This window comes from Triturus cristatus, chromosome 2_2 (assembly GCF_964204655.1).
Source record: "Triturus cristatus chromosome 2_2, aTriCri1.1, whole genome shotgun sequence".
NCBI classification, from domain to species: Eukaryota; Metazoa; Chordata; class Amphibia; order Caudata; family Salamandridae; genus Triturus; species Triturus cristatus.
In genome coordinates this window covers 804,822,529-804,849,808 of record NC_140582.1, presented here as the reverse complement: position 1 = coordinate 804,849,808, position 27,280 = coordinate 804,822,529, and the positions used below count along the sequence as shown (strand labels likewise).

Genomic DNA, 27,280 nt, shown 5'->3' with positions numbered 1-27,280 from the left:
TGTAGTACTTTTGTTTTGTGTTTAGTGTTTTTACTATGTATGTGGGGGAAAGCTGTTATTTTTTTTTTTTTTTTTTTTGCATTTTGGTAGTTGGTTGTTTTTGTTATTAAGGGGGTGGGATGTGTTGTGTCCTACTTTAATGTCGATTTGTCATTTTGTTTGGATGTACCTTTAAGGTGAGAGTGTGCGTGCATGGAATGTCACTAGGTGAGTGACATTTGGATTCTGGGCAGTAGCAGTTAGTCTTGGAAATGAAGTGGAGGTGTATCCTGGCGCTCACCTGTTCTTGTATATGTTAACTGGAATAAAGAGCTTGTGAACTACTACAAGGCAGTCTTAGCTTCACTACAGAGCATGAAGTGCGATGTCGGGAAGCTGGAAAGGAACCCGCCCATCTGAGAGCTCTGCTGGGGACCTCCAAGAAGCTCAGAAGCGAAGCCTGGAGATGCCGGGAAACAGGATCGGGAACCCGAAGGAACTGGAGCTTGGTAGGTGAAAGAGAAGAGACGATGCCAAGCAACAAGCGTGAATGAGAGCGGTTTAAATACCCTCACATTCACGTTGAAGAGATTTGCATACACGCGAGTATCAGCAGTTGCCGAATGCAAGCATTTTGCATATGCATGAGTCCAACTGTCTTTTTGTGCCCTGGCCGGTGGCAGCGCGTGTGTGCACACCTTTTGAGTATTCATTAAGCACACGTTCTTCTGGAATTTTGTGGCTGCCTCTAAATTAAAATACACGTTGTTATTCATGTTTTGACAGTTGGTGCTAAATCACACAGTGTTCTCCATGTTTTCATTATTCATGAAAAGCCTTACAATAAAGAACTTGTTTTTAAAAGAAAACATGATACATGATTTAGATGAACATTAACATGATTTGATTATATCAAGGTCTGGTTTATACTTGATACTCTTGTTTGCCATATAATCAAGAGACCTGCTGGTCAAGGCGGACAAGGGGGAAGGCGAGCATGGGAAGGCACACTTGAACATATACCTGATAATAACACCCATACTACACATCCCCCCATTTTTTAAACAAACAAAAAAAAATTCTATACAATAATACACATAATCTCTGAAACGAGCAGGAGCAGTTCTAATCCTACCACTACTCCTAGGCGTACTATCACCATTACCATTTGAAATATCACACACCCCTCTTTGCACGCAAGAATTGGACATCCTACGAATGCAATCTCATCTATCAACATCAGAACCCTGTGGACTCCCATTATGTGTACTTTCAACATTAGTTTGAGCAGAACGAGTTAAATCACCAACATCATACGAATCATCACTCACCAGCCCTTTCTTCCTAACATCACCCTGACTGTTTACTCTCTCACCAATTATGGCAGCCTGTTCTTTACTCAACTTGACCAGAGCATTTCTGTTCCACCACCCTCTGTCTTGCAACAAAACTGCCATCCTAGAAATTCTCACCACCATAACAGGATCTGAAAGTCTAGATTGTCCTTTACCAAATGTAATGTTTTTTTTTAATTAAAACCCAGTCATCAGGAACCAAGTTTCTTTTCTTCACATGCATGCGTCTGTCATAGTCATGTTTGTAATTAGCTTGCTTCTCTTTCACATGCCCACGCACATTTTCTAAATCGAGATTATGAGATTGCCCAACCCTATTCAGTAACTACATCGGACTCAACATGGACATGGGTTTTCTCCCTCTTAAAAGTACATAAGGCAAAACATTGGTAGTGCTATGAGGCGTGATATTATAACTCCAGACCTTGTGATGCAAATAATTTGCAACGTCCAATTTGTTAGTAACAGCAGTTTGTACACCTTCTTTCAACATACGATTCGCCTCTCAACAAGTTTCTTTCTTTCTTTCTTTATTTATACAAAGTTTTGTATAGCGAGAACAAGTCCCTAGTGGGTATCAGAGCACTTTACATGACAAGAAGTAGGGTATCAGTTGGACTTATAAACAAAAGACACGTGTGTATGACAAACATATGAATGTAAGTAGAATAAAAAGCTTGGTCTCAATTAAAGTTAGTAATAAGATGGTCAACCGTCATTGAGAAGTTAATATGGTTACATTTTCATAGGCACAGATCAATTGTCTTAGGGTAAAAACTTGGTCATCAAAAAAGATTTTGCTTCTTTTTTTAAAGCAGCGGTAGAGGAGATTAGGCAAACATCCGGAGTTAGAGAGTTCCATATCGTAGGAGCGACAACTGAGACAGCTCGGTCGCCCGTTTTCTTTTTGTGGGTTCGTTGGGGTCTTAGAAGAAGGGTGTGCCAACTTCGCGATGATCTGCAGCCCCCTGATTTTGCTAGCTTTTGAGCCAGATATCTGGGGGTATTGAAATGTAGTGCTTTACGTGTCAAGCATGCAGTTTTTAATTGGATTCTTGCTTGATATGGTAGCCAGGTAAGAAGTCCATTAGAGGCAGGACTATACAATGGTACAAGAGTATGTTTGATATAATTTTTCCTAAAAGAATTCCCATTTCTTCAGATACAAAATGCGACCCATTGTCTGTTACAATTTCATTTGTAGTCCCTTCAATACAAAATAAGCGCTCCAAAAAGAAAATGACAGAACTGGTATCAGCATTTTTAACAAAGGCAAAATGCAACCATTTTGAAAAATAATTAATGGCCACAATAGGAAATCTCTTGTTAGTACCAAAAACATTAAATGGCCCAGCAAAGTCCAAACCTAACTTCTCCCACGCACCTTTAGGCCATTCCACAGGACACAGGGGTGTAGCAGACATTTTCCAATGTTTATCGGAACATAAACACTCTGCACATTTTTCAACAAAAAGTTTGACCTGACCATCTATACCAGGCCACCAATAAGTTTGCTTGATCTTCCTAACAGTAGCAGTAATGCCCAAATGCCCTTCATGAGCCAAAGAAATGATCTTTCCTCTTAAACCAACAGGTATTACAAACATGTCTTGTCTCACCAAAATATCAATAACTAATGACAATTCAGGTGCCACTTGGAAAAAAATCTTCCATCCACTGACATACTACTGTCACAAGGCCAACCTTCAGGCAAACATTTCTTCACTTTATTCAAAAATCATCTTTCTCACAATTCTCAAACCATTCTTTTTCAGTAATCTTAGACTCTTGCATAACATCACCCACGGTTAACACAAACTCATCATTGTTCCTCTCCAGACATTGTCCATACCTGGCAAGATACAACCTTGGACCTTGTCTGTGGTGAGGTACTTACTGTAAATTGTGAGGCCCCAGTGCCAACCAGGCTGCCTGACATCCCACAGGTACGCACAGGGCTGAGAGCTGCCCTACAGAAACCGCTCAGAAAGGATGATCGCGGCCCATTCGGTTGTCCCTGAACCCTGGTGTAACAGGTTGTGGCAGGCAGGCAATCTGTTGTGGTATCCCAAGAGCGTTCCTTGCCCCGCGTCTGCTGGCTTGGATGAAGCCACTGACACACTCAGTCACAGCCGCACACAACGCTGGGAGGGCAAACACAAAGGCCTTGATGTCGAAAGTAAAAATACAGCATGTAAATTACTAAGTGCTGGCACACTGCAAGTGGGACCCTCACAGACGAACTATCCCAGTCTAGGGCATCAATCAGCAAACAAGCAGCATTGCCAGAATCAGCTCAAACGCAACTCTAGATCTTACAATGACAGCTCGTACGTTTCTAACCCATCTATTAATCCATCAGCAAGAGAGGCGGTTGTCGCCAAGCTGTATGGAATCAAGGAATCCGTTCGATTGATTCTGTACATCATGGGCTGTTGCTGATACGTTTTTGGCCACATTTTGAACGGTATTTTGGTTCCAGAAACAATGCTGCTGGTTGAAACGTGAAGCGAGTTAAAGCTTAGTCCTCGACTCCAGACATGACATTGAATATGATTAGTTGGTCTCGTTTGCAGAAGGTGCGCCTAACACAGGTGTTTCCCTCACAATTTTTGTTTTATACCTGCTGTAAATTGAGGAAAGGGGCAGATTGCAGAAATGCGGGTACATTCCGCATTCCGAGGTGTTAAACTCAGAACTGGGCGCAAATTGGGCACTTTCTAATAGAAGGCCTGCAAAAACGGCAATTAACCAGTACACAAAGTGCACCTGCAATTACTACTCGATTGCAATCAGGCCCTCAGAGACAGTCAACTTAACCTCATCTGAAAGCGGAAGGGAAACCTTGTGTATTTGACATGCACGTGCTTCTGTGGAGCAAGCTTCCTCGTGTATTACTGTTACAGATGAGCAAACTGTATTCTTTATCTGTCAGATGCTCTGTCCTCCTCTCACAACCTGATAGTGTAGCCACATTTGAATACAGAACCTCTTTGTTTGTTATTGTGCTTCTTTTCAGTGTGCACACATTCCTCGTCACATTATAAGATGCTTCATGTAACCAATCAAAATGTGCTGAATTAGACCACAAGATAATTTAGCCACATGTGTCAATTAACAACAGCACTTAGCGACCAGCCAATCTGCAAAAATAAAAAAATGTGTTTTGCAGCCGGGATGTTTGGGGTCAGGATGACAGGAGGTGGAGACATCCCAGAATTTGGTGAGAAATGGAGTGCTGGACGATGCGTAATTATCCTGACTATGATTTAGCAAGTCTACAACTTAGACTCAGTCCAAGAACTGCCATCTTTTTTTTTTTTTTTTTTTTTTTTTTTTTCCTGGGAAGTCATTTACTCTTTTAATATTTCAAGATAAATACAATAAAAGAAAAAAGCAACTTAACTGCATTTTTTATTTTTATTTTCAGTCTGATGACAAAGGCCTCGAGTGAAAAATCTGTTAACTGCCCCCCCCATTTGTGCCATTCTGTACCTGCTATGCCGCATACACCGAGCAATCCGACTACCTGCCTAGCTCAAAAGCAGGTTCGGACACCATTAAGGTTACAAAATGTAGCCAACAAATTTGGCATAGAGTACAACAGAGGTAATACAGTTCGTTGCACACAGCCATCAGATTTTTTTTGGGGGGAGGGGCCAGGGAACTGGGAATGGGCAAACTAACTGGCATTTTTAAATCACTTGTGTATTTGTAGGCCACGGATTACACTGAATATTTTAATCCAAATTCAATTATAAATCAGTTTCGTAGTCGATACATTCCATAGTTTATCCTTCTTCCTTACATATTAGAAAGACTTCTTGCCAACATCTTAGAAAGACTTCTTGCCAACATCTTAGAAAGACTTCTTGCCAACATCTTAGTACGGTAGTTTAAGTAATACAAATTTAAACATTGTTCAGCTAAAGTTACCTTCTGCCTCAGGTGCCATTTATCATTTTTAAACTAAAAGCCCAATACTCCCATCTGTCCATGTGAACAAGTACATTATAATCCGGAAAATACTGTAAAACATCCACAAATGACACTTGATCTGGTTTCTTGGACCCACAAGCTGACACCTACAGGAATAGTAAAGGTACAACTTTCAAGATTTCATAATAAATTAAAACCTCAGTGATTTCGAAACTGCCAGTTAACCTGCAACACTATTCAAGGATCCAGCTCTATTTTGAAACAATCCAAAAGGAAATGAGGTTGTTTGTGAAGGCCATAGCTTTGGTGACAATCTGAACCAAATTCTTTAGATCCTTTTTTCTGGACTGCGCTGTTGACTCCAAGTGGGCGATTATTTGGTCATGGCCTTGATAGCAACAGCACATTCCTCCTGCATGGCGCACAAGACAGAGACCATAATCTCTTCTCCCGCCTCATATTTTGACTCAATCTCCTTTCCAAGGTCACCTTCGGGTACCTTCAGATCGTCACGAACATCACCGGTATCAGTAAGAAGAGACAGGTAATTGTCACAAATACCAATAAGTTGGTAATCTTGTCTTTTGATATTTGGAACATCCATGTTGTGAGTGGAAGGGCAGATATCTTCATATTTCTTACCACTAAATATATCAATTCCAACAAGGTGAACCTTGGCATGTCCGTGCTTGCCAGTTTTGGAAGTTGACATTTCAACGATCTTGCAGGGACGTCCCTTCAGTACCACAAACCCATTTTTGCGCAGTGCAGAGCACTGCATAGGGAAAGTGGTGGAAGCCCCAGCATCTCCAGTGGTGAAGTCAATGTCATCAGCCATGGCGAGGAGTTTGTACCAGTACTTCCAAAAAAAAAAAGGCAAGAACTGCCATCTTGAATTCATTCCAGACCATCTGTCAGAGCAAGTGAAAGTCAATGCATGAAACAGCTGACCTGTCTAACCATTTAAACAGCCGCGTGGTGCACTAGCTGGGGTTTGCGCAACAAACCTCTTCTCGCTGTACCCATACAACCTTTCCATAGACCAGGGTTCTCCAAAGTCGGTCCTAGAGGGCCGGACCCATGCCAGATTTTAAGATAACTGCATTTATCTAAATGGGGATACGCTAAAAATCTGGCATGGATTTAGCCCTTCAGGACTAACTTTGGAGAAGCATGGCATGAACTGAAGGTCATTCCAAGGAAAGCATGACGCTGTGATCCAATGTCGTACGCTCAACTAATCTGAACCAAAGATAGAGAAACCATGTGTTAATCACAACTTAAACCTCTGATTGCCTGGTAGCATTGCAATAATCTAGAAGTCCGAGGTGACCTGGTAGGCCATCTTGTGAGTGCGCATCTTGTGAAAGATAATTCGAAGCTGCCACTACTGAACCTGTCATTGCTTCAGCTCAATAAGGCGCAGGAATGTGAATTCTACTTCGTCTACCCATAAACACGGATAGACACTCACATATTATAAATGGCCTCTCACGAAGTAGTGAAGAAGTAGGCATCGGTCTTTTGTCATCAAGACCATACCTATGGCTGATCTGTAATAGCATTCATACACATACATTAAATAACAGTTGAGAGCACCAATTCCTGACAAGCTTATCAGAAGGACAGACCTCTGCAGCTGACATTTCAGAACCCTGATTAGAACATTGGAATGTTGAGAGCTCCATTGAAGACAATGGAGACACTCCGGGCTTATAATGGCTGGTATAAGCCCGGAGCTCCAACATGCTAATGTTTTTCTTTCTGTTTCTCCCTTTGTAATTTAGAACATTCTACCCTCAGTGGGTGGAATGCTCTAATAGCCAGTGGTTAATTTGTAAAAATATAAGTGCCGGGGCTCTCGTTAGGAGGCAGCTTGCACCAGCCCATTTCTCCTGCTAGCGCCCCCTAAAACAGAATCCTATGATTCTGAACAAACCACTTAATCTTCTCCCTGTGCGTCAATGAATGTGCCATTAACTGGTGCTTCTGAAAAGCACTGGTGTTGATTAAGTGCTGAGAACCGGAAACCACTGACTCTTATTAAGCACTAGATGGTGCCTGTTAAGATGTGCGTCATTGTACAACACCACATTTTTTTAAATAAATAAAAAACAGCGGCTTTGCCAATGGTTGATTAACAGTAATCCTATTAAGCAAGAGTCCTTAAAAAGACTTTAAAATACATAATGCCTTGACTAACAGGAAGACTGAACTCTTTATTAAAAATAAATATTGCACGAACCGGGGTACGATTGCAGGAAGTTAAGGCAGAAACCAAAACATTACAGTCCATGTTCTAATGTAGGATGCTTACAGAACATGGAGTTATATTTGTAATGTGTTACCCTCACGGCGTAGCATTGAATCCCACCAAGCAGAAATTCATGAAGCAATGAACCAATTAAAATCCAAACAAACCTGCACCTGTTTTCCATTCCATACTGGCAGTAGCTTTTGCATGAACGCTGATAACTTGATTCTATAGCCAAACCTACAAGGCCAGGGCTCTTCCTTCGAGCAACAGACGGCCAATCATCCAGCTGCACACCTCCATGACTTGAGAATCACTTGAGAAGCACGGCAGGTTGGGGGAGAGGGAGTTATTACGGCCAGCCGAGTCCTGAACTGGCGGCGACAGCTCATAATTAGGCAGACGCATTCTGAATGATTGTCTGCCATTCACAGGGGCTTGTTCTCTCGCAGGAAGCTTTTTGGCGGCATTGGAGGTTTGATTGCTCGGGCTGCGATTCACTTCATACCAAATCTATTCATTTGCAAGTTACTAGTCAACCACCATGGTGACCGTCACCGGGCTCAAAGTAGAAGCAGCGTTGGTTTGGCTACTTACTTGGTTACTTGTGAGGGCACTGCCTTTACTAATTAGCCTGCTGCTCCCCCGTCGCACGTTGTGTTGAACTGCTGTTGACCCGTGTGATGTGTGTTCAGGGGCTGGGCGTGGCGTTAGAAAAAATCTACGCACGCTGCCCCAGTCCCTACTCCCGCAGAACCAAATATAGCCCAATCAGTGTCCCGCCCACCGGCAACACTGAACAAAGGGCCTAAGGCAACTTCACATGGATATGGTTTCGATTTTTATCGACTCTCACTGCACAGCAACACTGTTTACTGGGGACTCGAAAGCAAACAACACCATCTTCGGTGAATGAGGTAATTATATTTTCTTCGCCATAGATGTGCAGACACAAGGTGTAGACCCGGCCCTAATTAAAAAGTGCTTAGCATTGGAAAGCACTGGCACAAATTCTGTCTTGGGATATACCGGTTGTTGGTTGGTTTTTAAAGGCCCTCTCCCTCGTTAAAGGCTTTCGTCTGCTGCTCGGGCCTATAACTCGGGTTCAGGGCGTTTAACAACCAGTATAGACCTCAGCAGTGGGCTATAAGGTTACAATAAAGCACTGCTAGCAAGACTTGCCTTCTGCAGACTCTTCCGAGAAATGGTATAAGGGACTACAGGATAGGGTCTTTTCTATTCATAGTTTATTTCCTCGCATTAATCAAAGCTGTCTGATGGAAAAAGAAAAAAGCATGAAGCTTGTGATGCATCGTTTTCATGCCACTAAGTCTGAAGACACATATCCTGGTGCTAAACATGTGAGAACAATTTAAGTGGGGCTAGAGGCAGCAATATTAATTCGGGGGTATGTGTGCCTCCTTGAAACAGATTTCAAAGAACTTTTCAATTTTACACTTTATGTAGGATTTTTTTATCCACTCCATGATATTATTCTTTCTACGTTAATAATCAATGAAAACTAGCTCTTGTTTAAATTGTTTGTATGTCTGCGGGTGTCTCACGGAGCCTCTGCCCGGACAACAGGTTCATTGAGGGTCCAGCAACTTTGCGCAAGTGCACATGGTCCTGGCCCCCGGCAGAGCTCCATGCTGAGTTGTTCGCTATAATCAGGTGTACAACCTGAGAGGAAACACCTCTTGCACATATAAGCACCGTAGCGTGTGCTTTACACACAGGGCACTGACAAACTCATAACAACCCCTGTAACACCCCACACATATAAGGTCCTGACGAAAGCCAGTAGAAGAAAAGGCCTGGCTGAAACTAGTTGACCGCACAGGACGTCGGAGGCCATAAGCCTACTGTGCACGTCTGATAGCCTGTGTTTTTATTGACTGTCTGGGGCCCACCATTAAAACAGTCTTTGGGACACCCAGGACAGTATTTTAAACCTCACTCAGAGCACACCCACAGCACCCTCACAAACCAAAAAAAACCCGCTCCGCAGTAATCTGGCGTCGGAGAACCCCTGAGGTACACTCGGAACCTCGGGTGGGGCCCAATGATGAAGCATGCCACCAACTAGGTTGGTGGGTGAGGACCTTCATAAAAACCTAATGGTTTTCCCCGACCCGCAGACATACAAACAATTAAAACAAGAGCTAGTTCTCATTGATTATTAACATATAAACTGGGGAAACGGACTAGCCTCTTTAGTTCTCCTCTCTCTTCTTGATTATAACATTATTCTTTCTACGTCATCAGTCAAAGGTCATGTGAAGCCAAATACCTTAATATGAGGCTGCTGGACTGGAGGGGGTTGCTTTAGATTGGCTGACATCCTTTTTATCTGACTGATACTAATCGGTCCGCCTTTCCACTTTCTGCTCATCCAAGGTCAGACTTGAGTGTGGAGTACCGCAGGGCTCTTCCTTGTCTCCCCTGATAATCAACCTCTATATTCGCCCGTTGGTTCGTATCTTACAGAAGCATAAAGTGAAGGTATATAACTACATTGATGACATGAGGCTGCTCTTTAACATGGATGACTCTCTGGAATCTATTGAGACTTTTCAGAGCACCATGCTCTTCATCCCTGACTGGATGAACCGCCATCAGTTGAAGCTGAACTCAGAGAAAACTGAGATTGTGATGACAAAAAATAAACAGCACAAATGGAATACCTCCACCTGGCCTTTGGAGATGGGTGCCCCTCCTACCCCTAAAAGGGCTGTCAAAAGCCTCTGGATCATAGTCGATGAAGATCTCTCACTGAAGCCTGAGATTGGTGCAGTGACTTCATCCTGTTTCTTGCTTCTCTGAAAAGTGAAAAAAATCAGGAAATGTTTCACCTTTGAGGCCATCATGCAGATTATAATTGCCCTTGTCATATCTTGAGTTGACCATGAAAATTCCCTCTATCTGGGCATTCCCAAGAGTCTGCGTCAGAGGATTCAGCTTGTTCACAAATAAGCAGCTAGATTGGTTTGGCGTCAGCCCAGATTTTGTCATACCAGACCCCTACTAGTAAAATTACACTGACTTCCCGTCGCTCAGAGAACTTTCTTCAAAGCCGGGTGTATTATTTTCAAATCTCTCTATGGCAAAAGTCCATCTTTTTTGACCTCCAGAATTTGGAACTATATCCTCAAGTGCAATCTGAGGTGGGCGCTTCAAAATCTGTTAGAAGTCCCCAAGTTCAAAAGGAAGAGACTGGGGTGATCCAGGTTCCCTGTGCTTGTCCCCGGCTTCTGGAATTCTTTGCCTCCTAGCATCAGAGCCTCAACTTCATATGTGAGTTTTAGATCGCTGCTGAAAACCTAGCTTTTCAGACAGGCATATGGCTAAGTCCTGGTGACCCACCCGCTGTTGTGACTCTAGCGACATGAAACCTTTTTCGTGTACGCTCACTTTGCAAACTTGCTGTAACATAACATAACATAACATAACATGATCTCAGTAAAAAGTCATGTGATTCTACTAAAATCACTTTAGTGAAAAGACACTACTGAAAACATCAGCCTACTTAAAACACTGCTCTTCTACTAACTCCTCGGGCTGTATCATGATGCAGTTTTTTGCGTAGTGCCGGCACACGTGGTCTGTGCAGTCTTTTTCGCCAGCTTGCACACATACGTTAACTCAAAATATTTCCCAATTAGTGCATGTTTTGCTGACAGCGGGGCTCGGAAACACAAAAAGGCAAATACTGCTCTTTGTTTCACAAACACATACACAATTCAGAAATATGTTGAGTAAATATACGCATGTAAGACGCCAAAAAGAAACTGACAGCCCTTTGTGTGCCTGCTCACACAATGGAAACTACAAAATCCCATTAGGATTTTCACAGGTGCAATCTTGCAACCAATAAACTGAGCAATCAATAATGTATCTACTATTTGGTACAGTTGTCGCATTTTATCAGAACACTCAAGGTGTTTCACGTTATTTCACCACACACCAATACCACCTGGTATCAAAAACACTCTTCCGCAGCTCCATTGATTTACTGCTGAATGACCACTTGTGGCCAAGAATAACTGATTGTGGTAAATACATCAACATCACCTTTCACAATATAGGAAATAAGTAAATTAAAAAACAGTAGCACATACCAACAAAGGTACAATCAGCCACAAGATGTCTTTAAATGGTATCAAGATCAGACTCGGCTACCACTGCCTGAAGTGTGAGTTACTTTGTGCCACTACACACTCGGATAATGACAGAGGATTGGCTTTTTTGGTAGAGGAATCCTGTCACTGCTGTGCTATTTCATATTTTACTCATCATTGGTGGTATGTTTGCTACTTACATATTTTTGATCTTAACATATTTGCAGTGAGGTTATATAGTGCATTTAGATGTATACACTTTATGTAAGGTTGGTACTATTGAGTGAACATGTTTGTGTAAGAAAGGCAAACCAATTCAAATGACATTGCAAAATTACAATGGCTTACCTGATTTGCACTGGCACCGTATGAAAATATATTCCTGTGTGAACATCAGCTAGGGAGACTGAGGTAAAAGCTAAGCCTTTCTATATTTGAGTAGCTTCGACTCTTGATGTAAGTATTGGGCCAAAGAATTCTGTTAAACTTCTGCAGCCACAGAGAAAGTGCAAACGCCTAAAGATTTCCATGTGAGTCGAAATATATCATTTGAAACAATGGTAATATGTTGAAAGTTTGGCAGCATAAATCGCTTTGTGCACTAAGCATAAAGATTTCAACAGAACACTCTCTTTAGCCAGTACACGGAAGTAAGGACAGGCAACATGCAATGTGTATGTTGAACATCAGACCACCACAGGGAGACCGATGTCTTTCTTTGACTTTCAGTTGATCATCACTGGGAGTGTTACTGTCGAAGACACAATAGCCTGCACTATATCAGCTGTAGAGGACTGCAGGATCGGCACTTTGCTGACCACATTCCACAGCAGCCAGAAAGACCCAACTATTACACTGATGTAGAGGCTGCTCTAAGCAATGAAAGAGGCAGGAAACTCACTGTTACTGTCCCCAGTGCCCATTTCAGTCAGGCCTGTGTTTTCAACTTGCTTTACATTGTAGGATACAAAAGTGAAGTATTGGGAAATCTTCAAGCCCAGGGCAAGCGGGGCAACATGGTTGTTAAAGAACTGGAGCTTTTACAGAAGGTAACTGGGCAGGTTCAGATATACTCCATTGCAATTATCCAGCCGGCCACAGATGAAAGGGTCCATATTTTAACCTAGTGAGGGAATGAGAACAAGTAGAAAATGTGTTTCTGCTGAAAAAAGAAGGCACTGAACACATCTGTAACTTGACTGACCATTGTAGGTGTGACATTGATTTTAATACCTAGAGTTTTAACAAAGGGGTCAGGCTTTGTCTCTCAGCCCAAAGAAGGTTTAGCCAGTAAGTCAAGTCTCAGCAAGCAAGGTCTGGCCCAGCAGAGAATCTCTGTCTTGTTCCCATTTAACTTGAGGTACTTTAAAGTCACCTAACTCTTTACCTTTGGAGACAGGCAAACAATTGAAAACTAAACTAGGCACATCACCTGCAAACCTTAACATAATTTCGGTGTCGTCTGCACAGAACAAACTATTAAAACCAAATGATTAGATAAGAGGAGCCAATGGAAACATATAAAGATTAAAAAACAATGAATATAGCTTTGAACCCTGAAGAAAGAGTCACTAGTTGTTTTCTGTCCACCAGAAAGCTATAAAACCAGGATAAAGCCACGTCCTTGACCCTCAACATTGCAAGACTTCTCTGGAGGGCTAAGTGTTCACCATGTCAGACACCACCAATAAAATCAAACTGGCTTCTACGTAGTTATTTGCACAGCAGTGCTAGTTTTCTAAGGCTGCCACTACTGCCAGGTCAGTGCCATAGTCAGATTGAAAACCCATTTGAGCAAAATTAATGAACTAGATAATTAATACAAAGTTATACAATTAAAGGAAAACAACTCTTTCCAATAATCTGGCCAAATAAAGTAGCTGGGAAATCGGACAGTAATTAGTCAAATATTGGGGTCCAATGAAAGCTTTTTTAATAAAGGAGTCACAGAGACAGAGTTTAGACTCTTAGGAATAAAGCCTCAGGTTAAGGAGACATTTAAAAAAGCTCCGCACATGGAAGGAGCTGTAACAAGTTGTAGTGAATCCGTGGGTGAAGTGAGCTGTCTGGTGAACGAACCTGAAGGTTTACGCCTATGTACTAAATTATTGATATGTATATAGCGCAAACCTATCTAGGAAGCAACGGAGCACTGGACATTACCTGGTTGGGGGGGTTGTAATAGGAGATAATCCTCCGTGCTAAGCGGAGAAAACTGGATAAAGACATTTCAAGAGCGTGAAGGAGAAGTAAGCAGTGAGTTGCAGTCTGACAAGGCAGACGCAATTAAAGCAATTTTATTTTTTAATAAATCTGCAATAAGATTAAACTTAGTATCAGACCCAAAGGTCTGATACTATCTCAAGCACCTTAGTGCTTGAGATATCTAAATAACAAAAAAATAGCTGCTGCTATATTTGCAGGACTTCCAAATTTTAGCGAAGTAGAATGCTATTGTTGCTTTCCTAATTGCACATTTATGAATGTGATTAAACCTCAACCACTGTACTCTGAGAGCTGGGGCATAATTCTACCGCCAGAGGTGCTGTAAGGAGCACAAGGAACTATTACGTTCTGAGAGCTCTGTAGAAAACCAACTGCAAGAATGATGGACCTGTCAGCAAGTTTTTCTCAACAGGGCAATCTGAGCCTAGATGACCAGGGTAGTTATCTAAGGCAGAGTCTAGATAGCCTAGGTAGTTGTTAGAAATGGGGGTCTCAAGTTGACAATGGTTTGCACCTTTGTCCAAGTAGGGACCCTTGCGTCTAGTCATTGTAAGGGAGTTACACCCTTAGACAACCCCTGCTCATCCCCTTGGTAGCTTGGCTCGAGCAGGCAGGCTTATCTCAGAGACAGCGTGTAAAGCATTTGTGCACACATACAGTAACACAGCGAAAACACTGCAAATGGACAACACACCAGTTTAGAAAAATAGGAAATCTTTATCTAAACCAAACAACACCAAAACAACGAAAATCCACCTTACATATATCCAGATATCATCAAAAATAGGTTATTCACAAAAATAAAGTTTTATAGCAACAAATAGCTCCACCTGGGGCTATTACGACGTTGTGACAACTGAAAATCCCAAAGTACCGCGACGACTGCGAGGTGTGCGGCGTCGGGCCTGGAGTCACATGTTCCTCAAAGAACAGTACCTTGGCAAACGATGAAAACAAAGAAGGTGCACGGTGTTGGGGAGGTGCTGCTTCATTAGCGCCTGGCGACGTCGATTCCTCACGCCCACGGGGAGGAGAGGCGTTGGTTCCTTACTGCGATGCAGGGGAGGTGAGGGGTTGGTTCCTTACTGCTGTCGGGGAGGTGACGTTGTGGTGGCTTCAAGGCATCGGTTCCTTACAACGATGCGGGAAGATGGATTCGGGAGGTCACCTACGTCAGGTATCGGCTCCACGATAATGAAGCACCGGCGTTGGTGAGGTCAGGGCTGCAGTGTGGGTTGGGGCGGTGCGTCGTGAGTGTCACGAGCAGTGCCCTCAGATCAGGTGCAGGCAGCGGCCTCGTGACGGCTTCGGAGTCGATACTGTGCAGCGTTGGCAGGCTTCGGGGCTGCGGTGCAAGTTGGGGCGGTGCATCGCGCACTTCACCAGCGGTACCCAGGGCTCTGTTGCAGGTCGCAGCGTCGCTTGCCGGCATCGGTGTTGCTATTTTCCTCTGTGGAAGTTGAAACAGAAGTTCCAGGTGCAGGAGGACAGGTGAAATGAAGTCTTTGTGTCCCTGAGACTTCAGAACAGGAGGCAAGCTCTACACCAAGCCCTTGGAGATCTTCTTCAAGCAGGAGACACAGCAAAGTCTCAGTCCTCTGCTTGACAGAAACAGCCACTATAGGCCAACCCCACACAGCACACAGCAAACGGGCAGTACTTCTGCTTCAGTTTTTCCAGCTCTTTGCATAGGTTCCTCATGAGTCCAGAAGTAATCTAAAGTTCTGGGGACTGGGCCCCAATATTAATACGGCATTTTCCTTTGTTCTCTTGTGGCAGAGTGTCTCTTAGCTCAGTCCAAACCTGTTCTGTCCTCTCTGGTCCAGCTTCCTGGCAGGAGGTGGAGACAGTATTGTAAGGGGGACCAGGCCTATTCAGGTGCAAGCAAGTCTCCTCCCACCACTCTAAATGCAGCCCAGGCCTATTCAGCCCAGCCCTGACTCATCCTGGAAAAGCAGGACATACCTCACCATCCAGTGGCCGTCTACAGTGAATGCAGATCCCCAGCCCCTGTCACTCCAAAGCCAGACAGTCAATCCACAAAGCAGCAGAGGCACATAGGATGGCTAAGCAAGAAAATGCCCACTTTCTAAAAGTGGCATTTTCAAACACACAATTTAATCACCACCTTTACTTAAAGATGTGTTGTTACATTCTGACTTTAGAGAGCCTAAACTCCATCTTCCTATCTAGTCCCTATGGGAAGTTATACTTATAAGATGTTATAAATAAACTCCTATTCTATCCTATTGGAAATATAGCCTTTCCATAGTGAAAAAAAAATACACTGTATTTCACTATCAGGACATGTCACACACACCCCTACATGCCCTTCCTTTCCCATACACTGCACCATGCCCACAGGGGTACCTTTGGTCTATTTTAGGGGTGACTCACATGTAATAAAAGGGAAGGTTAGGGACTGCAAGTGGATGCACTAGCCAGGCTGACATGGCAATTTTAAAACTGTGTGCAGACACTGCAGTGGCAGGTCTGAGAACCCTTTGAAAGGCTGCTTATGTGGTGGGCACAATCAATGCTGCAGGCCCACTAGCAGCATTTAATTTTCAGGCCCTGGGCACACACATTGCACTGTACTAGGTACTTACTAGTAAATTAAATAAGCGAATCATGGAAACACCAATCAGCAGTGGTAAAGTGCCCAGAGTCATAAAACCAACACAAACCGGTCAGAAAAAGGAGGCCAAAAAACAAAATGTCTGGGGAAAAACCAGCTGAAAAAGTCCGGTCTAACAGTAGTTAACTAATAACATGAGGATCGGAACCACAGATCCAACCTCAGAAGGCATATGACAAGTTATTAAACAGAGATATTTTCCAATTCAAATACTTCACAAAAGATGAAAAGATACTTATTTGCCTTTGGAGCCTCCTGAGAATAGCAGGAATAGTAATACAATAATGGTCAGACTAAGGGACTTGAAAAGGGCAGCATGGCCTAGAGAGAGCTGAGCTAAAACAATTAATATCAAGGGCCATAACCATGTCAGAAAAAACATGTATGTATTCTACAACCTTTGTACTGGAAGAGTTACCAAAATGGATGTTAAGGTCTCCCAAAAACAAGAGTTTGGGTAGGAAGTCAATTAGCTTGCGAGAAAACTATTGCTAGTAAATCATAAGTTGCAGAGGCTTCTCAGGGAGGTCTGCAATACAGTACAAATGTCCACTGGGAGCCAGAGGTGTCTACTATCTGATGCAAGGCCAGAGAGGAACACAAATCTAGTATAATGCATTTCAGTTCATTTCTTCCTAGAATGGTAGGATGGCCCCTGCCCTTCTTCATTGAATGGTGAGCCATCAACAGAGTGTTACTGGTGGGGATCATACTCTCCATAACGTTAAGCATGACATCCTCAGACCAGGTCTCCATCACACAGACTGTATCCTGGCTATGCTTTACAGACAATTCAAAGCAGCACAGCAAGTAATGGTGCTCTACAAGATTGTGCATTGTTTGTTTCTGGCTTATCTGAAAAGTCAATTAAAAAAATTAAAATATTTTGCTGATCATGCGACAACGCACACAGCCTTGTGTTCTGTAAGGATTCGTTTGTGTTCTGCAAGGAGAACCTTCCAGTAAAAAAACTATCCTTTAACACTTTTTCTGCTTTGTATGTGTGCTGTACAATATAAAATGTACAGAAGTAGGAAAAAGAAGGAGCAATTTCAACATTTCTTCTGGTTATACCTGCGTCGTGGAGGTGTAAGAATTTGCCACAAATCACTGTCAATGAATGTTTGCAGATATAGATTTGAATTAATCCCCATGGGTGGTGCATGAAAGCTCTCAAGACCACTCATGAAATGCCCCCTTGACACTAAGTACCGCAAGCAGGGCATAGCACAACTTTGAGCCATATTTACAAGGAAGTGGAGGAACGCGGCGTTAGCCTCCTTGACTTAATGCCGCACTTCACCTCTTATGAAACTCAGGACTGCACCGTATTTACAAAAATACGGTGCAGTCGTGCATTTCCCACTGCGATGGTGCTAATTTAGCTGCCTAGCACCAACACGGCACCCTTGCACGATAATGATTGTTTATGTGCAGGAAGGTGTCCCTTCCTGCATGTAAACAATCTGAAATGGTGCTTTGAAACTTGTATATGTGCTGTTTAATGCAGCACAGAGAAGTTAAAAAACGTAGGGGCATATTCTCAAGAACGTGTGATAAACATCAGAAAATTAGCGTAATGCAACTTTGCATATCGCAGTCTATCGCGGAAAAACAATGCTGTGTTAACGCAGTATTCTCAACACGGCAGCACCATGTGATAGTCCCTCGATAACGTGGCAAATGACCGCGTTAAAATCTACGCGATGCCGCAAAAATGCAAAACACCAACACCAGAAAAGGTGCGATGAGGCCAATCATGATACACAATTCAGCGATAACCAGCGACAGGCCTGCAATTCCCACGCGTCATGCGGGAAAATGCACCATAAATGCAGAGTAAAAAAGCGGTGAGATGACAATGTACGAGCACAACCCCACATCCGTGACTTAGAACAAATGACCATTGTCCCGCACCAAATAGGCGTCTCCTCACAGTCACAACGTACATTGACATGCAGTCTGCATGTAAACTGCGCCAATGCTGAAACATGCATGGAACACACTGTGAAACCACATCTCCCCTTCACATCGCAGACGTACACGCCACCTCTCCTGCACACAGATGTGTCATGACCATGATCAATCAATTATGAAAGCGTGGACGAATGGAGGGGCAGTGACTCCCACTTACGTACATGCTGCCCATGTTGTGGGACCTGAGTCATAGGGGGCATCCCTGCATCATGGAGGTACATATCTGACCCCAAAAGGAGCCCTGTTGTCACCTGTAGGTCACCAATGGCAGCCAAAATGGAATGATTTGGGACACATGTGAAACGCCAAAGAGTGGGATTCCCTACTAACTGTGACACACAGAACTGGCACTTCAAATACGTGACACCATAAACAGCCTCTCTGCACAGAGGTGACACACCCACAATCCATGAACACATCATAAAAATGTTAGCCCCACATGTCGCACCCACACCTGTCTGAGTGATGTGCCTGTACAGATGAGTGACATGCACTCAGGAAATGTGCTTTCGGAATGCATTTATTTACACATGCTGTGCCTGTGGTCATTTTGTACTGTCTAATGATTGCAAAGGACTGTCACAATGTGACGTGCTCATGTGAAGAAATTGTCAATGATGATGTTTGTTAGACCTGGCACCTTGGCGTGAGTTTCCCTTCCACTTTTTTATGGTGTGCCTCGATTGTTTTGCTGGTGTTGTCCGCTCAGGGCACTGCGCCACGGCTAATCCGTGCCGCAGTGCAAGTGCTCCCTAGGTAAAGTGTACCTGTAAATTGATGTTCATGATTGGTTTATTGGATTCACTGTCAGTCCCCAGTAAAGTGCACCAGGGGTGCCAGGGCTTGTGAATGCCAATGCTGCTGGTGGGCTTGCAGCGCTGGTTGCGCCACCCACAGAAAGCGGCCGTGTAAAATGTGTCTAGGGTCCGCCACCGCAGACCCTGTGCGCGGTCTGGGACCGTCGCGCTGACTGCGCAAGTGCCCCCACTTGCCAGTCCCTAAACCTTCCCTTACCTACATATTAGCCACCCCTCTGGTAGGCCCAAGGGCAGGGTGCATTGTAGGCATAAGGTAGGACATGCCCTGATGTGTGTGGCATGTCTTAGTAGTGAATTACAGCCATTTTTCGTTTTTCACTATTGAAGGCTACCTGCTCTCCGTAGGCCAGAATGGGCTGCTGGAGTCACTACACGCTGTGACCCCAGTGGACTCAGAGAGCATGGTAGAATGTCAAGTTTAGAATGCCTGAACTCAGAATAATAAAATACTTCTTGTAGTCAAGGTTATTTTAATATCCTGGGTTTGTAAATACTACTTTTAGAAAGTTAGTATTTACTGACCTGACCATTTCAGTCCGCCTCTGCTGTGTGTGTGTGTTCTGCCTAGCAACAGTAAGGAGCAGGGTTGGGGAATCCCCAGAGACAGGTTGGCTGCCAGGTGGTGGGTAGGGAGATGACACCAGGATGGGTGGGAGGAGTACACCTTGACTCTTGAATAGACCTGTGCTCTGCCACCACAAAGCCGGCGCCGCCCCCTGTGGGGCGGCTGATGTCTCTGCCCTGCTGCTGAAAGGAAAGAGCAGAGTCACCATAACAAAGTGCTCCAGAACTGGACTGAGCCAGGCCCAGGCCCCCTGGCGCTAAAGAACAAAAGAATCACTGTATAAAAGTAGGAGCCTGGCTCCTAAGAAATCAGAATCCTGTTTTACCACAAAGAACCTCTGCCCGACTAGAAGGAGAAGAAGACGCTGGAGGAGCTGGCCTGCTGCTTGCCTTGCTGAGAAAGGAGAGGAAGAGACTACTGAAAAGACTTTGCTGCTTTGTGCTTTAAACATTCTCCAAGGGCTTGATCTGAGCTTGCCCCCTGAACTGAACCCCAGGACCAGTGGGTTCTCTGTGCTTTTGCTCGTCCTCCGATTCGAGCCGTGTGTGCATCCCGCTGGAAAGAGACTGCGCCCCTCACCGCCCCTCCTAGGGCCGTGACACTCAGGAGCTCGCCTGCCGCAACCCCGTGAGAGCCCCGCTCCGTCCGGAGCCGCTCTCTGTCCCCGGGCTAGGCCGCCTGCGCCCCTGTCACCGCCTGCCACTGGAGCGCGCTGAACGCGCTATCACCCCCCCGCCGGAAACCGTCCGACGACTGTGATCTACGCCGGGTCATCCAGCTGCACTGACCGTGCCCTGTGACCCCGCTTCGCTATCCCCGGACACCTCAGGCCGCGCCGCCCCCGCTGTGGAGACCCCCCTGCACCGCCGTGCTGAGGGTCGCTGGCCGCGCCTGCCTACCTGCCCACACCCGCTGATCGAGGACCCAAGACCACTTCTCAAGCTGAGAGTCGCACCGACCTGTGCCGACTCTCCACATCCCTGAAGAGGTTCCAGTATCGGGCTCGGGGCCCGCAACGCCTTATTTCCCCGTTCACAGGAGTCGATTTCTGTAAGTACTGGAACCACAAGTGACATTTGCAAGAGACTGCAAAGTATCCATTTGAAGCTACGAACAAAGAACATTTGCCTGCTTTTACAACCTGGTGGCATAGCGAAAACGTTATTGGTCTTGTGATAAGTCTGCTGAGATATATATACCTATTTTTACATAAAGAAGCGTATTTTTCTACATATCCAAGCCTGGTGTCCGTTTCTGGGGGGATTAATGGATTTACTGTGTGTGTGATTGTAAGTGCTTAACCAACAACGCCTGATGAATCGCCTTGGCTGCTCACGCCACGCACCTAGAGGGTGAGCAAGGGTCATTCACAAGGGGTTATCCTGCGCCCTGACGTAGAGGAGAGGGTTCCTGCTTGACACAAGGGCAACCTTGCGCCAACCAGAGACCCCCGAGTCTAACATGGATGTATGTCGTTACAACGCACACTTTTACAACGCATGCACTTACAACGCATTTTTTACAACGCATAATCCATTACAACGCATGACATTACAACGCATGACACTACAACGCATTTTTAAAAACTACCTTTACAACGCATTTCCATTACAACGCATACTACCTTTACAACGCATACCATTACAACGTATAATATTAAATTGCATTTAAGGTAAGTATTAGATAGTATAGGGGTAAAAGTTACTTTTCTAACTCCAGGGGGTGCAACAGTAGGGTAAGTGTTGGATAGTATAGGGGTAAAAATTACTATTCTAACTCCAGGGGGTACAACAGTAGGGTAAGTGTTGGATAGTATAGGGGTAAAAATTACTATTCTAACTCCAGGGGGTACAACAGTAGGGTAAGTGTTGGATAGTATAGGGGTAAAAATTACTATTCTAACTCCAGGGGGTGCAACAGTAGGGTAAGTGTTGGATAGTATAGGGGTAAAAATTACTATTCTAACTCCAGGGGGTGCAACAGTAGGGTAAGTGTTGGATAGTATAGGGGTAAAAATTACTATTGTAACTCCAGGGGGTACAACAGTAGGGTAAGTGTTGGATAGTATAGGGGTAAAAATTACTATTCTAACTCCAGGGGGTGCAACAGTAGGGTAAGTGTTGGATAGTGTAGTGTAATATTATGCGTTGTAATGGTATGCGTTGTAATGGTAGTATGCGTTGTAATGGAATGCGTTGTAAAGGTAGTTTTTAAAAATGCGTTGTAGTGTCATGCGTTGTAATGTCATGCGTTGTAATGGATTATGCGTTGTAAAAAATGCGTTGTAAAGGTAGTGCGTTGTAAAAGTTGCGTTGTAAAGGTTGTTTCCCGTCTAACATTGTTGGCAGCGGCTGGGATTTCGGATTTGCATTTGTAATTTGCATACAGTGAATTATTAATCACCAGATAGTGAGAGCAGACCAAGTAACGCAGCCACAGGTTTCTATTTGTTGAACTTTGTTGAGACATCTGCCATTACTGCAACCATGCCTGGCTCACTCTCTACTGGAAGAGCACTCTCTGTGATTTCTGGAATGGATGAGGTGGATTGGGAGAGACTGGAAGGTTACACAGCGGAGCAATTGAAAGGCTACAGTGTAAAATTCCGAGTTCCCCATGCTGGATTCAAGAAGAAGAACCAGTACACCAAGGCGTTGAGAGCCTGGAAGGAGTCACGAGACCCACGGAATGCGGGGGACATCGTCCCACCCGACAACCTTGAGGAGCCCAGCAGAGTCCGGTCGCCAGAGGAGCTGGCAGACAGGGCAGCAGACAGGGCGCATGCAATGGAGATGGCAAAGTTGGCAGGACAAATGGAAATGGAAAAGCAGAAGTTGGCCCTGGAGGCACAACAACGCCAAATGGATCATGATATAAGATTGAAGGAGTTGGAGCTGAAGGCGAAAAGTTTGGACACCGCTCCTTCTGGTGGCAGCACTCCACCGGTGCAGGTAGAGTCCAAGGTGTACATCCCCAAAGATGTAGTAAAGGAGTATTTCAGAAAGGATGACATAGGGCAGTGGTTTAGAGCCTATGAGGTGGCCATGTCTTCACACCGGGTCCCTGAGAAAGACTGGGCAGCGGGGTTGTGGGGAAGGTTCCTTGCTGAAGGGCGTGACACACTGTTAGATTTGCCCCTAGAAGTCCAGACCTCATACCCCCATATGAAGGAAGCTTTAATGACCAGGTATGGGTTAACTCCTGAGCTATATAGACAGAGGTTCAGGGAGACTAAGAAGATCCCTGAGAGTACGTATGTGGAGTATGTAACCTTTTTCTGCAGAGCACTGGATGGTTGGGTGAAGGGTAGCAAAGTGAATGATTATCAAGGGCTGCTTGATTTAATTGCATGGGAGCACTTGTCCAGTCAATGTTTTCCTGAGCTACGCCAGCACCTGATTGATAGCAAGCTGTCCAACCCGAGGAAGCTTGCTGAGGAGGCGGACCGCTGGCTCAGCACCAGGGTCCACAAGGGTCAAGTGGGAGACTCCGCCAAAGGTGGGCAGGGTCCCCAGCAGAAGAGTGGGGGGGACAGGGGTAAACAGAAAGGGTTCCAAAAAGGCCCCCAAAGTAATCCCCAAGGGAACCAGCAGAAGGGTTCTCAGCCTCCCCCACCCCCGCAGCAGAACGGGGCCCTGACAGGTAGACCTGTTCCAAAGGGGCCCTTCAATTGTTATAGGTGTGGTGACCCGGGTCACATTGCCTCTGATCCAAAGTGTCGCCTGTTTGGTAAGACCGCACCCACTGGTGCTCCACCCCGGCAAGTAGCTAGTATTAACTTTGGGGAGGAGGTAGCAGTTCAGGAGGGTGGGGGTCCCGGGCAGATGACCCTAGTCTCGCTAGGAGACAGTGAGATGGTCCCTGAAACCTACTTACCCTCTAACACTAAGAAATATGGGCAAGTAGTGACCATCAATGGAAAGAAGGTTGAGGCTCTTAGAGATACAGGAGCCAGCGTGACCTCGGTGAGGCAACACCTGGTGTCTCAAGAGCAGATTGTACCCAATGCCTACTGCAGGGTTGTCAATGCTGACAACATAGAGAGTCGTTGTCCAATGGCTCAAGTTCCCTTTGAGTGGGGGGAGGTCTCTGGTACTCTACAAGTCGCTGTGAGAACTGACATGCCTGTAGACTGTCTGCTAGGGAAAGACCTGGAGAGCTCCCCTTGGGAAAAGGTGGAGAAGACCACGCATCTGAGGATGGTGGGTCTACCCGAGTGGGCGTGCGTGACCACCCGGTCCATGGCAGCCAGTAGGGGTGTTGAGAGGGTCCTGGAGCCTGAGGGAGAGGTCCAGGAACCGGCCTTAGGGAGAAGGCGCAGGAGGCGTGGGAAACCGGCCCCCGAAGTTCCCACGGCCCAGGAGGAAGCAGACCCTGAGGGGGATGCTCTGGAGCCTACCGGGGAACAGATTGCCGAACTGGGAGACCTGCCTGAGCTGACCCATTGGCAGCAAGAAGGAGGTCCCTCCAGGGAGGAATTCTGCAGGGAGCAGAAAGAATGCCCTTCTCTCGTGGGTATGCGGCAGCAGGCTGCAGACCAGGCCAATGGTGTTCAGTCCAAGACACACTACGTGTACTGGGAGAGTGACCTCCTGTATTCCGAGCCTAAGGCTGCTGAACCTGGGTCAGCCCGTGTGCTGGTGGTACCCCAGAAGTTCAGAACCTTCCTACTGGGGCTGGCTCATGATGTGCCATTAGCAGGACATTTGGGGATGGACAAGACCTATGACAGGCTTGTCACCCACTTTTACTGGCCCCAAATGCACAAGAATTCAGATCCCTACTGCAGAACCTGTCAGACTTGCCAGGCAAGTGGTAAGAGCGGAGGGAAGCACAAGGCTCCTCTGCAACCTTTCCCTGTGGTCGGTACGCCATTCCAACGAGTGGGTATTGATATTGTGGGGCCTCTGGACCCCAAGACAGCCCTGGGCAACAGATTCATCCTGGTCTTGGTGGACCATGCCACCCGGTACCCTGAAGCCATCCCTCTGAGGACAGTGACGGCCCCCGTGGTGGGACGAGCACTGATGGGAATTTTCTCCCGAGTGGGATTCCCTCTAGAGGTGGTGAGCGACAGGGGGACCAATTTCATATCCACATATATGAAATCCCTGTGGAAGGAGTGTGGGGTAACTTACAAGTTCACCACTCCTTACCACCCCCAAGGAAATGGGTTGGTTGAGAGATTCAACCGAACCCTCAAAGGCATGATCATGGGCCTGGACGGTCCAATGAGGCGTAAGTGGGACGTCCTCTTGCCATGCCTGCTCTTCGCTTACTGAGAGGTGCCACAGAAGTCTCTAGGGTTCAGCCCCTTTGAGCTTCTGTATGGTCACCCGGTAAGAGGACCTCTGAGTTTGGTAAAGGAAGGCTGGGAGCAATCTCCCAGGAAACCTCCCCAGAATGTATACAGTTACATGCTGGCCTTCCGAAACCAGACTAGGCGTTTCAGGCAACTTGCTGAGGCAAATCTGGAAGCCAGCCAGGAGGAGATGAAGCGGTGGTACGACCGGAATGCCACTCTGGTAGAGCTTCAACCTGGACAAAAGGTGTGGGTCTTGGCCCCAGTGGAGCCTTGTGCACTTCAGGATAAGTGGACAGGTCCATTTGAGGTTGTGGAGCGCAAAAGTCCTATCACCTACTTGGTGGACATGCGGTCTCCCAGGAACCCTTTGAGGGTCCTACATGTTAACTGCCTTAAGCCCCACTTAGAGAGGACCGAAGTGGGCATGCTGCTGGCCACTGATGATGGAATGGAAGAGAAGACCGAGCCTCTTCCTGACCTCTTAGTAGCCTCTGAGAAAGATGGGTCAGTGGATGGAGTTAACCTCTCACCCACCCTGACGCCCGAACAACAGGAAGATTGCCGCCACTTGCTGGGGCAGTTTCCAGATAGGTTCTCCCTGGTTCCTGGTGTCACAGATTGGTGCGTCCATGATGTGGACACAGGAGACAGCTTACCTGTGAAGCACAAGGCTTACAGGGTAACTGACAGGGTCAGAGCTTGCATCAAGGAGGAGGTCTCCAAGATGCTTGCGCTAGGGGTGGTTGAGTCCTCCAGCAGTCCTTGGTCCAGCCCCGTGGTCTTGGTCCCCAAAGCTGCTGCGCCGGGAGCCACACCTGAACTCCGGTTCTGTGTGGACTACAGAAGACTCAATTCAGTAACGAAGACTGACGCGCACCCCATCCCCAGAGCTGATGAGCTCATTGATCGGCTGGGGGCTGCCCGGTTCCTCAGCACGTTTGATTTAACGTCTGGGTACTGGCAGATCGCCTTGACCGATGGGGCCAAAGAGAGGTCAGCATTCTCTACACCAGATGGGCACTTCCAGTTCCGAGTCATGCCATTTGGAATGAAGAATGCCCCTGCCACCTTTCAGAGGTTGGTCAACCAGGTACTGGTTGGGCTGGATGCGTTCAGTGCCGCCTACCTGGATGACATCGCAGTGTTCAGTGCCACCTGGCCCGAACACCTGCGCCACCTCTGGGAAGTGTTGATGGCTCTGCGCCGAGCAGGCCTCACGATCAAGGCAAGCAAGTGCCAGATCGGGCAGGGTTCCGTGGTGTACTTGGGACACCAAGTGGGGAGTGGCAAGGTGGCACCCTTGCAACCCAAAATTGAGACCATCCTGGCTTGGGAACCCCCCAAGACGCAGACCGCAGTGAGGGCCTTCCTGGGGCTCACTGGGTACTACAGGAGGTTTGTCAAGGGCTATGGAACGATTGTTGCCCCCTTGACAGAGCTGACTTCCAAGAAGCAGCCCAGGAACGTGATCTGGACTGACACCTGTCAGAAAGCTTTCGACACCCTGAAGACTGCCATGTGCACGGCGCCCGTGCTCTTGGCCCCTGACTTCTCCAAGGAATTCCTAGTACAGACAGACGCTTCAGAGCATGGTGTAGGGGCTGTTCTCTCACAGATGACTGAGGAGGGCTGGGACCAACCCGTAGCCTTCATCAGTAGGAGGTTACTTCCACGGGAAAGTAGGTGGAGTGCAATTGAGCGAGAAGCATTTGCTGTGGTCTGGGCGCTGAAGAAGCTAAGACCCTACTTGTTTGGGTCTCACTTCCGGGTTCAGACGGACCACAGGCCCCTCAGATGGTTGATGCAAATGAGGGGTGAGAACCCGAAGCTGTTGAGGTGGTCCATCTCCCTACAGGGTATGGACTTTACGGTGGAACACCGTCCTGGTACAGATCACGCCAACGCTGACGGTCTGTCCAGGTATTTCCGCCTTAGTGACGAGGAACCCCCTGGGCAAGGGTAGTTCTCCCCACATTTCAGCTGGAGGGGACACGTGTTAGACCTGGCACCTTGGCGTGAGTTTCCCTTCCACTTTTTTATGGTATGCCTCGATTGTTTTGCTGGTGTTGTCCGCTCAGGGCACTGCGCCACGGCTAATCCGTG

General features: G+C 46.1%; 1 protein-coding gene and 1 long non-coding RNA gene across 3 annotated transcripts in view; both read right to left on the bottom strand.

Moving 5' to 3' along the window:
* The window catches only part of LOC146862801 (uncharacterized), an 82,114-nt gene extending 73,867 nt beyond the window's left edge, over window positions 1-8,247 (bottom strand). For both annotated transcript variants that reach the window (XR_014978178.1, XR_014978179.1), the window contains exon 1: window positions 8,125-8,247. This is a non-coding gene — a long non-coding RNA (uncharacterized LOC146862801). The remainder of the gene's footprint in view (window positions 1-8,124) is intronic.
* LOC146862802 (eukaryotic translation initiation factor 5A-1) lies at window positions 4,731-6,144 on the bottom strand. The gene has a single exon (XM_085642105.1). It carries the CDS (start codon window positions 6,109-6,111, stop codon window positions 5,647-5,649), a length of 465 nt encoding a protein of 154 aa, XP_085498231.1. The 5' UTR covers window positions 6,112-6,144; the 3' UTR covers window positions 4,731-5,646.
* Window positions 8,248-27,280: the final 19,033 nt, after the last annotated feature.

Excerpts from the sequence above, each read along its gene's own strand:
- LOC146862802 (XM_085642105.1), bottom strand. The coding sequence starts at position 6,111 with ATGGCTGATGACATTGACTTCACCACTGGAGATGCTGGGGCTTCCACC.